The sequence below is a fragment of the Pocillopora damicornis genome, chromosome 7, assembly GCF_964200805.1.
Source record: "Pocillopora damicornis chromosome 7, jaPocDami1.2, whole genome shotgun sequence".
NCBI classification, from domain to species: domain Eukaryota; kingdom Metazoa; phylum Cnidaria; class Anthozoa; order Scleractinia; family Pocilloporidae; genus Pocillopora; species Pocillopora damicornis.
In genome coordinates, this window is record NC_142676.1 from 13,111,883 (window position 1) to 13,123,707 (window position 11,825).

The window sequence follows — 11,825 nt, forward strand, 5'->3', positions numbered from 1 at the left end:
CCATTCATTAGAAAAAGAGCAATTGCCCCTCACCTTTTCTACACAGGACAGTGTAATTTACCCCTTTCTTTCGAACTTTTGCAATCGAAAGAGACTGCGTACTAAAATGCAGACTTGTGCTCGAATAGAGGGAGCGGAGTTTTGGAGCCAGGATACAGCCCAGTGATGGCGGGAGATTGAACTCTTCGATCAAAGAGCACAAAAGTATGCTTGGGAAGATCAAAAGTATGCTTGGGAAGATAAACAGTGTAGTAAAAGCCTTGAAAGAACATGATTCTAAGCTTTTCCAGTCTGATGGGCTAACCTTAGAGCGAGAAGAATTTGCTCACGTCTATCGTCATGTAGAGTAATAAGGTGTGAAAGGTAACGAAGAATAGAGCGGCGAAAAGTCTGCTCAGTGAAAGAGAAAAAAGTTGACAAAAATAAAGTTGATGTTATCGCGCCGCATGTAACTCAGGGATTGATCGTAGTCCACACGGGCGATGAGGAGGAGCTTGACAATGATGACGAAGAAGAAGATGAGCAGAGAGAGGTTGTACAGGACTAACCTGATAAAATGTCTTTCCATAAGAATATCTCGGCCTTGGAAAATTGTTATCGTGGAAACACTATCATATAAACGCAGGAGTAAAGTGGTTGTTAAGACAGAAGAAAAGTTTCTGTTACATTTATATACCTTTTGTCTGTTTTTTGTGTGTAGTTTTATTTAAATAATGAATCATCATTTCGACTCTACAAATGCTGAAATATTTCGGTTGACCACCGCTTCCCTCTATTTTTCTTGGTATGACCCCCCCTTTGAAGCCATTTTTCGCTTTCTCTCTCTTCCCCCCCCCCCCCAAAAGAGATCCCACCTGCAGCCCTCCACCCTGTAAAAATGCAGACTCTTGCATGTTTATAAATAGTTTTTGACTGAACAATTTTTGTAATTACAAATAACCCTCGGAATTTAATTTCGTGACGTAGTGAAGCGAAATGGGACAGCTTAAAAATTTAATTAGCTGGCTTGAAATCAAGCTTTTCCAACTGATTTAGAGAATTCTCTGGGCAACTAACTATTATTTTGTACAGGTTAGATATATAAGAGGAACCTATTTAGTGAAGTTTCACCGCATTGAATTTTAAGAGCTTCCATTTTGGGCCGGCTTAGCCAAAAATATGTGCCATTAGTATTTCATTAGTTTTACGTCATCTAGATTCCTTGTCTCGGCCGGATATTCTCTCATAAGAGTTTCTGGATAGTCTTTGCCTGTCAGGCGATGACGGTGAACTTCCGCTACTCGATATCGAATATCGCGGACGCAATTTGATTGCTGAAGCCGAAATGTCCTCCTCGTCCTCCTGGAGGAATGGTTTGTGACAAGAGAAAAGCATACCGGGATGGTCGTCCGGAATTTTGGCGCAAAGCTCTAATATGAGGAGCAAGAATGTGAGTCCAGTGATGAAGAAAAACACACAGCAGACTTTATAAAGTGAGCGGTATTCACTCCTCCGCCACTTCGGGTCATCACCAGGAACAAAGTCTCCAAGTCCTATGGTAGTTAAGGAAATAAAACAGAAATACAACGCTTCAAAGTAGCTCCAGTCTTCGAGGAACATGAAAAAGAAGGCTGGAATTATCATGACTAGTGTGATAGTGCCGCACATGATCAGTGATAAATGAAGGAAGCGCAAATAAGCGGTTGGAACACCACGTACGGTACAAGTACTACACAGAAACTTTTCCAATACTTCGGTTAACTGAAGGAGTCGTTCTACTATGGCTGTCAACATGATAGCTGTCATGGGAATACCAAACACTGCGAACACCATACAAAATACCTTTCCACCATCCGACAAAGGGGCAATGTTCCCGTATCCTGAAAAACAAAGTTGCATATCAGATCCCGGGCGTATTGTAAAAACAAAACCAGTAAATATCAGTCAATATCTGATAACAAGATTTTTGCATATATCATCGCAGTATATACTAAGTAGGAATGAAGGCGCGCTTTGATTGGCTACTCAGAATCCGAATATCCCTTGCTATTCACCTCCGAGCTACTTGCGCAGGATTTGCGCCCGAAATAATTGTACTCGTTGCAGAAATAAACAAGTTAAAATCGTTCTGTTTTTATATATATTAAAGCGACTATTCACTTCATCGGTGGCTTGCGGAGAAATGTCTAACGCTGGCCACCTCCACTTCGGTGGATAGTTGTTCATAGTTGTCATCCTTTGTTCATAGTTGTTATCTGTTAGTAAAACTGATTAATTTTCTCTTGCGGAAGAAGCTGTGGTTAGTTAAGAAGGGAATAACATTACAATAGGCATTAAGGCAAATGATCATATGACTCGTCCGGCCCAGCTTGTGTAGTGCCATAGAAAACCATCGTAAAAGCTGACGTGTGTAGGGCAGGACGGGTTAACGTGAGCCGGTCCGGAAAAAGCCGTCCTGCCCTAGTGCACTTGTACGGCTTTGTTACGAAAAAAAAAAAAAAGAAAAAAAAGAAGAAAGAACACTGTTCTCTGTTATTGCAAAGTTAAGCGAGAGCAATGAACAGAAGTGACAAAATAAGTCACGTTTTGATGAATTATGAGTTTCTTGTTCTCACTCCGAAAAACAAAGGAGAAGTTTTAATTGCTGAATCTTTTTTATGGCTTTCCCGCGCGCGCCAGTCTATCGCGTCCTATTAAAATTAAATAAAACCTTTCGAATTTTCAAAACATTGTGGGTGGACATGTGATAAAATGGTTATTGACTGAGTAGGGTCGGACCGGACGGGAAAATATTTAGCTCTAGTTCATGACACGCGAACCTCACTGCGCTTGGTAGGAACGTCATGACCTCGAGCCAAATATTTTCCCGTCTGGCCCTCCCACTCAGTCAACAGGTACATACTAATTCTGCGAGTACCCCGAAAACCATTCATACTACTGTTTTTGATTGGTACTGCTGCATAAACTTGTAGAAAACCGAAAAACTGCGTGCTTCACAAAGCGGCTGCCAGGGCTATTCTATAGACCGCTTCACGCGCACGTTTTTCCATCGTTGGGTGTAGTTAGGACACAAGTTGCAGATTTCAGTTTCGATGAAGTGTTTTCTGTGCAAGCCAAATGAAAACGCTTGTTCATTCGATAAGGGTTTTCAAAAGCAAGAGATTATAAACTCTTTTCATAAGTTATGAACTCCCATTTTGATGAGATTAGAGGTTACGCTTAGTTGAAACGTGTGCAATCAAGCAACTCCCCAAGTCAGTCATCTTCGTGCTTATTTATTTATCATGCAATGTACTGACTTTGAGGAAAAATCGATTAAGCACCGTTTGTTACAAAAAACATAAGTCCGTAAGAGTAATAACGCAGATTAAAGGCAAAAGAACACATTCTTTCAAACATAGTCGACAATATTTTTGCATAGTTTTCTTTTTTTCCCTTTCTTTTTTTGAATGAATTCCTTAAAGATCCTCGAGTAATTGTAATCTTGCGAGTTACCTTTCAGTGTTTGGCTTTGCTTTATTAAAATGTCTATCATTTTTTTCAATACGCTGGTGGAAGAATCATTGATGACATTTCGAAAATTAATATTGAAAAATATCTGAAAAGAGAACGATCAGTATTTTCGCAGCGACAAGAAACACAGAAAGATGTAGAAATTTGACCTTGTAGTTCTTTCTTAGAGATCCCGTATTTGCTGATAAAAAGGGACACCACCTCGCAGAGAAATTGAGAAATTTCAAGAAATCCAAGTTGAAAAGTTGTTTTCTTTTCAACTGTAACAATCGTTTTCATCGAAATATTTTTAATCCTTCTGTTCCTTTGGCAACTTTCAAAGGTCAATCATGCCCAAGAGCTGTGGTTATTGCAATTGTTTTGTGACTAATCAGATGCAAGATGTTTCACATGAAAAAACGAAACCATGACTTCAAACGTAAATGTTATCCAACATAGCGCACGCACGTAACTTCTGAATGAAATAAATGGTCCAATTCCATCAAAGATACCTTGTAAGATGAAAAGTTTTGTCGGCCCACGGTATTTTCAGAGAGATGTTATCACTATGCTTCATAGTTACCAGCTCTCACGGACTGTTTATTGGTCTTTCCATAAGAATTATTGGTGAAGACTAAATTCCTAGGGAACAATTTTTCACGAATAATATGGTAGACTTTGCCTGTGTATATGAAGGGCCCTGCCGGTCGAAAGAAACGCATAACTGACAAGTAAAAGTGCACGCAATCGAAAGCCTAAGCCGGAATAATCTTGTACATTAATTAGCGGTTTAACCTCACTTAGGTGGGAATAAAGCTATTTTATTTCAGTAACGGGTAAATACGGGTTCTATTAGACCTGCCACTCGGTCACCTGCTTTTAGCAATTTTCATTGACTTACCAATTGTGGTTACGACAGTACCGGCAAAGAAGAACGAACTACCAAATCCCCAACTCCTTTTATCGCTTGCGTTACCGAGTGGCGGTATTCCCATGTCTTGAGCCGCCACAACATGCTTCACAAAGTTTTCAAGTTCTTTGTCAGTAACACAAGGATGTTTCGCAAGAAAATCATCTCTTTTTCGTCTCAGATCTGACAGAATGCGTTGCTCGTAAGGTCCCTCGATCGACGAGAAAATGGCAGCTCCCACAGACAGGTAGAATATATACACGATCACTAGGGCTATCAGACGAATGTTGGCACGTTCCATGAACGAAATCTCTTTTCAAATGATCAGATGCAAGAGGCAACACGATTTCTTAACTGTCGATTCCTCGAAATGTGGTCGCCCCGAACAGGGTTTTATGTTATCCGATCACATCTATATTTAGGCTGTTACCAGCCTGAGCGTCAACACGAAACCCGCTTATCACTTCCTTGCGTTCAATTGATCGTTGTGGAGATTTTTTCACTTTTGAAAGATTCCAAATGTCATAATCAGCTCATACATTAACATAACAATAGTCTTAGAGAAAGCGAATATTGCGAGTTCACACAATATCAACTACTTAATCTAGGAATATATTTGCATTCGTTGCCCTCTTATTCCGTGTAGAAGCACTAAAAATAGGGTGAAATAAAAATCACTGCAAAAAATCAAGTCGCATTCATCCCAGTTTGAAGCGGTGAAACATGGAAATAATGAGTTGATACGTCTATACAAATATTACCATCATCATTTGCATAATACTAATCAGAAGTGCTTCGATGATATGAACACGTCACTCGCAAACTGACCACTCTCAAGCCAAACATTGAAGAAGAAATGGGGGTGCAATTTTGACTGAACATCCTCTTAAGAGGGAGCTAACAGGAAAACCTTTGGTTAAGGGGGGATTCTACCTAAAAAAAGTGCATTTTTTCAAATAATTGTAGGAATTTAAGTTTTGGTCACAACTATCTAAAACTATATATCACTGGAAAGCTTATGAACTATATTTTTCAAAAAAAGGTGTTATGTCACACCTGCAGCAAATGTAACCTGACACCGGTCATTTCAATTAACAACTTGTAGTGTCTCACCTATATGTACTTGAGTAAAGATTGTTAGAAACTGTTTCAATGAAATACCAATATTTTGCTGTTATTCTAAAGAATATTGAATACTTGTTGGGATGAGTGAAGGATTTCAAGAATTTTTTAAATTTGACATCACAGCACTGGTGTCAAGTTACACATCTAACACATGATCACTATTTGTTTAATCATTTCTTTTGAAAGACCTCTATGGCATTTTCCTTCACTCATCCCAAATAACTCAATTAGATCAGCAATCCCTAAAAATTTCAGGTCCATAGCTCTCATACTTCTTGAGTAATCTTTTCTCAAGTATTAAAAAATACGTTTTGAGAAAAAAAGGCCTAAAGTTACAAGATTTTAAAATTAAACACCTCCTGTATTCAAATTATGAAGTCAATGAGTAGCCATAAGTTCAAATATAATTAGGATAGGCAAGAGCAAGAGTTAGAATGCCCCAGCTTCATATGAAACATCTTCTTTTTCACGAAGAGCCGCTTCTCTTTGAGTACGGATAAGCTGCAATCCCTGCCGGCGCTTCTTCTCCTTGGCCGTTGCCTGCTTATCAGCTTTCCGAAGCCTTGAATTATCTCTTAGTCGAAATGCATCCTCAGTAAATGCACCTCCAGGAATTGAAAGCCTTTCCATCAATCTTTCTCTGCTTTCTGCACCTCTGTGGAAGTGGCAGACTGCAGACGCAGCAGCACACCGGACAACTTTCACTCCATGGTGTTTATGTTTGGGACACCGGACCCAAACCATTGCGTTGATGCTTTCATTTGGGTTCTGGGTTTTTCCTCGTACACATCTTTCTTTGCCCATCCTTTTCTGCACATGGCCTACACAATCCAGTTTAATAACTTCACAGTCATCATAGGCATGTTGAACAGTGTTAAAGGCCTTACTGTCCCCGTCTGACACCATCCATTTGTACCTCATGTTATGAAGTTCGATGGATCTATTCCAAAGAACAGAAGCTCCTTCTGCTTCCATAGCAGGTGAACTTCCTTCGAAGTTGATGTCACAATCTCCAGATGCAACATGCTCCCTCCTCCATTCTTCAAACTCTTCCACATTCCCTTCACATTGTGAGTTCTTTAGGGAGCACTTACGGCAAGATTTAGACATCACGTGATAGTCTAAAACTTCTCCTGTGTCAATTGAGATGACGAAAACAACACCTGTTAGTGATGTGAAACCTCTTTTGGCCCAAGTGCCATCAAAGCTAACAGCAGCATCAATTATTGTGGTGCTGTCTGAGATGCCATTTTCCTCCATGATTAGCTTTCGGAGCCTTTGGCCTGCACCTTTTAGTTCTTCTTTTGCTTCACTTTCCAGTGCTTCCAAAATTACATCAACTTGCTTGTAGTAAGCAGCTCTTGACAAACAAGGCATGTTCATTATCGCACAGAAAGAAGAGAGTCCGTCGTAGCCACTTCCAGTTTCTATTGAGTGGTAGACAGCTCTCCGGTTGACATCAAATGATTTGCCTTTCTTGGCAAGGTTGGGTGATGTCTGCCAAGGAGTACTTTCATCACAAGAATTGCAGTGAATGGAGAGATCTGACATCAGTCCATAACGGCTAGCGGTATTTTCTTCAATAGTAAGGTCTCCTATATTAAAAACATGACGGAAAAGGATGCTATTAGCTATAGTTACTGAACCAAACAGAACCACAATGTTGGAGCATTGGTTCACACCTCCATAAATGTGTACAAGTGTTGCAGTGAAGAAAGATCAGAAAAAATGATTAAACAATAATAAAACTCCTTTTCTGCAAATAATTCTAACTATCGTTTTTCTTTAGGTTCAAGGGGCTGAAAAGCATATTTATGATGTGTGATATTTTTCTCACCTTCTTCGCATTTGTGTAAAGTTGAGAGCACAGAAGAGAAGCTCTTTAGATCAACGAGCCTGTATCCTTTTTCTACCTCAGCTACCTCGAAAACTTTTTTGTTTTCATCAGAACTTGAAGAAGACTCATCTTCTGAGCTCTGGAATCTCATCTTCTTCCTTGAAGAACTAGGAAGCTGATCGCTTTCTTCGCCAAAATCTGACAGATCAGACTGATCGTGCGAAGTTCCTGGGGTCGGTTCGTTTGGTTCACTCTTCCTGTTGCAACCGCTTTTCTTCAGTAATTGCGCTTTTTTACGATCTCCTCCATGCCCCTTTCTTTTCCTAGTTTTCCTGTAAACGGTTCTTTTCTTCTTTCCAGTCATTCCAGCACAAAAGAGACAAAAGGAGTTCAATATTTCGCAATACACTGTGACAACTTTCACACAAAAATCTCTCACTCGTCTCCAGTGTTACTCTTTCAATTTCTTATTTTCCCCTTCATGTAAGATAGCACAAGGATTCTAAGGGGCGTTTCGGGCTTGTTTGACATATTTTGAGCTCCAAACAGGCTGGTAAACAAGTAAGAAACAAAAAATGCTGTTTTGGTTGCCATGGAAACGAGATTTCTATTTAGATACCTCTTCTTTTCTAACGTAATTTCTCATTTATATTTTAAAATTTTTCGGTAAAAACGATCGTCAGTGTAAAGTCGAATAGTTGAACCTCGCATTTCTGAAGAAAACAAAAAAACAATATTTTGAGCTAATTTCAGGTAGAATCCCCCCTTAACTTAGCTTCCTAGTTCACAATGTAACAATACACCTTTGATACTAGTTAATAATTTTAATCAATCTACAAAAATAAAATAAAAATAAAATCAAAGAATAATGATTTAATCGACATATTATAAGTCAATAAAACGTTGTTGTCGTTGTTAGTCTAAAGTTGCGACAGTAAACTAAATTGTCAGGTTCGAAATAATCATTTTTCTGAGCTCCTCTGGTTTCAAAGTATTCACGGTGCGATACTTCGCAGCAATTAGTCCGTAAAAAGTGCTCTACCAATTGGAAAATTTTTCCTTGAAGTCATAGAAATAAGTTCCAACCGGAAATTTAATATCAATAGACAACAAAATCAAGAGTGTAATATGTGGCAACTCAGTTGCCTATCACATCCTTTATCTGTTCGACACAATCTACACTTTCACATCTAGGGTTACTCTTCTAAGTACTTGTTAAGTGCAACAATGACACAGTTCATACGCGTCTAATCTTGACAACTGACTCCAAAGGATCGGCGAATTGGCTGATATTCATTTTTTCTCACCGGATATCAGATATGAGTCGGTCAATTCTCAGCCTCTGCATCCCCTTGGACAACCCCCCGGATATTTGAACTTTTGAAAATTGGTTTGTTGAAATTGTTCCCCCTTCCTAAGAACCTAGACCATGAAGACCTCTTCTTTTGAGCTAATCACTCCCACCCTAGCCAGGCAAGGTTAAAATTCCCTACACCCCAGGCACAGACAACGGTAAAATGCGTGTAGATTGACCGGAAAGAGGGATGTTAAAGCTTCGAATCGATCGGCGCCTAACTCAATTCCTATTTTGCGCACGCAACTAAAATTGAGCTTTAATTTAATCGTCCGAGAGATTTGAAATTTTGTTCAGCGCCACATGATCTTCAATAGAATCGAGACTTTACGGTGACTGAGGTATTCGATATTCTGAATTGAGCCCCTTCTTACTAAATCAACTTTATCCTTGTATTTTCCATTCAAGTTTTACTTATAATGCTAAATATTTGTTAAAAAACCGACTTGTGACTACAAAATGCCGTAATATAAATTTTAACTTATTTCCCATCCAAAGGGGGAACTACCTAAATGCATATCAAGTACAAGAGTTATTCATAAGTCTATTTCTTTGGTAAATTAGCCATATTTTGGAATTTTTCATGATTTTGACCAAAAAGAAAGCAACGTAGCTTTCTGGGAGGTTGCTGCTGACTGCTGTCTTTTTCTTTTTCCTTTGGAGGTTCCCCTATCCACACCAGAGCCACTTCTAGAACTACACACAACGTTATCATCTTTTAATGATCGTCCTGGATTTTTCTCTGACGCTATTTCCTTTATAGTGGCCTTATTAAGGCACAAGTCTATGTGTCTGTTAAGTTCACTGATAACGTCTTCACCACTCTTAAACTTTTGTTCTTGTTGGCATACAGGACAAAACACAGTAGAATGATTTGTATTATCAGAGTATTCACTCAAGAAAATGGAACCTGAAGTTGAGGCAGAACCAGATAGTGACGATGATTCCTCTGAAATTGAATTTAAAGCAATACCTTCAGATGAGAAAGAAATAGGGCAGGAACCAAGCTGGTCAGTCATCTGACAAGCGTACGCTCCTGTCATGACGTCACCTTCTTTTGGACAGCATTGACTCGGTGAAGTAAGGCCAGAATGTTCTCCTGAGTTCAATTGTTGGGCGGTTGGAAAAGAAACTGGCATTCCCTGGGACCTTACATTTTGCTTTTGTTTCAAAAAACCTGTTATTGTGTTCTGCTTTGCTTCTTTTGACGAGTTTGCGCTTGTATCCTCAAGATTTGATAAACGGACTCCCATGAGGCGCAGCTTCAGATGATCAGGAAAACACGCACTCATTTCATGTTTCAGAAGCTCTTTTGCAACTAATGAAATTTCCTCGTACGTCGAAACGGGATAAACAGTGGATGAAGACCGAGATTTTATTTCAAAGGTCACTGTTTTAAGCTTTATCGTGACAGTCTTTCCTTTAAGTTTTTGCTTTTTTATATCTTGTGCCACTGATTGACAAAGCTTGTCACACATATCCAGTAGCTCAGTGGGTTTGCTAATCTCTGAAAAGGTTTCTTCTGTTCCTATACTTTTCCTTTTCGATTCTGTCGCAAGTGAGGTAGGTCCCAAACCAAGAGAAACTTCTATCAAGAATTTGAAGCTGATTGGTGAATGTAGAAGATAGAGCAAGTCTCGTTTAATGTATAAATCTTCGCATGTCTCAATTCCAAGAGCTTTCAACATCTGTTCACTGACTCGCCCAATTCCACTCACTTTTCTGATTGGAAGGCTGCGCATAAATTCCATGATATCACCACGACTTGGTTTTAAATAAAACTGTCCGTTGGGCTTGTTACGATCTGAGCAGATCTTTGCTAGCATGGCATTTGGTGCTATTCCTGCGCTAGCTGTTAGTCTTGTCTTCTGCTCAATTCGAAAACGCAGCTCCCTGACAGCTTCTTCCGCATCAGTACCAAACTCAACAATTTCTCCCTCCATCTGTTTAGGGTCTGGATGCACTTCGTTCTTTACCTTTCCAATAGTCTGGTATTTAGATGTCAAGAACCTCCTCTTTTCTTGACATTTGTGTCTCTCACTGAGATGCTCTGTGAGATCCAAGTATGCTTCATCTAAACTTGCCATCACAAAATTAGGGTCATACTCCGCTAAAATATCTTGCACCTGGCGGCTGTATTCCTTGTATGTTTCATAGTGTGGTGGAACGATGATAAGTTCAGGACACAATTTCTTGGCGATAAACCCTGGCATGGCTGCCCTTACGCCATAACGTCTAGCTGGATAGTTTGACGTAGACAACATCGAGTTACCACCCACAGCCATAGGTTTGTCACGCAATTCAGGATTGTCCAAGATTTCCACTGCAGCATAAAAAGCGTCCATATCGATATGAACAAAGGTACGGCTTAAATCACGCTTCTTCTCCAACTCTTCCACAATAAGGTTGATGGCCTGTAAAGCCTCTTTTCTTTGCGGCTGGGTGAGTTTCCCAAGGGACGTGCTCTGTTTAGCGATCCGTTCAGCCACTTGCTTTTCTTTCTTTAATTCATTTTCATAGAACTTGGAGCCTCTACTCGCTTCAAATATGATCTGGTTAATTTTTTGTTTATCTAAACCTACCATGCCTGCCTTATGATCATTAAGCTCCATCCTGGAGAGGCTTTTTTCTTTGTTGTCGTTCTCGTAAACATCTTCTTTACCTCGCTGGAGATTTTCATTCCTCAAATTCTTCTCCGTTTGTGTATTTTTCTCTGAAGGATCGTTGTCATAATTTATCAAATGATTTTCTCCCCCAATAAACGTTTCAGCCCAATCGTTGGATTCATCTTCGTCCTCCAAATCATCGAAATTGTCCCCATTATAGAGGTTCCACTTGCCATCCGCCATATTGGTTTTAGTAACCAGGCCAAATTATGTTTCCCGCCTACTAGCATAATTTTGACTTAAGTGATTCCGCGTGATTAATTTACGATTGAAATTTCTTTTTTCACTTAAATGAACAATTGAAAAATCATCGACCAAATTGCATAAGAAGACTAACGATTATGCTTCCGAGAAGTAAGTTATTTTTACAAATGTAGGCCGTGGATTAGAAATTAAAGGTAAGAGACCTGCGCTGGAGCTCATTTAAATGCCAAGATTTATTTCTCGGTTTCATTAATTAGT

The 11,825-nt window shown here is 39.5% G+C and overlaps 3 protein-coding genes across 3 annotated transcripts; all 3 read right to left on the bottom strand.

Annotated features, from left to right (window-relative positions):
* Positions 1–892: 892 nt before the first annotated feature.
* On the bottom strand, positions 893–5,055 carry LOC113668994 (potassium channel subfamily K member 1). The gene is made up of 2 exons (XM_027184980.2): positions 4,373–5,055; positions 893–1,859 (listed from the first exon to the last, which is right to left on the bottom strand). The coding sequence occupies exons 1-2, from the start codon at positions 4,680–4,682 to the stop codon at positions 1,189–1,191; spliced, it is 981 nt and encodes a 326-aa protein (XP_027040781.2). The 5' UTR covers positions 4,683–5,055; the 3' UTR covers positions 893–1,188.
* A 330-nt stretch (positions 5,056–5,385) lies between these two features.
* Positions 5,386–8,107, bottom strand: LOC149042667 (uncharacterized). The gene is made up of 2 exons (XM_089212700.1): positions 7,344–8,107; positions 5,386–7,101 (listed from the first exon to the last, which is right to left on the bottom strand). Exons 1-2 carry the CDS (start codon positions 7,705–7,707, stop codon positions 5,936–5,938), a joined length of 1,530 nt encoding a protein of 509 aa, XP_089068826.1. The 5' UTR covers positions 7,708–8,107; the 3' UTR covers positions 5,386–5,935.
* Positions 8,108–8,154: 47 nt separating this feature from the next.
* On the bottom strand, positions 8,155–11,562 carry LOC113668989 (DNA polymerase kappa). Its single transcript, XM_027184974.2, has one exon. The coding sequence runs from the start codon at positions 11,544–11,546 to the stop codon at positions 9,279–9,281; it is 2,268 nt and encodes a 755-aa protein (XP_027040775.2). The 5' UTR covers positions 11,547–11,562; the 3' UTR covers positions 8,155–9,278.
* Between the last annotated feature and the right edge of the window lie 263 nt (positions 11,563–11,825).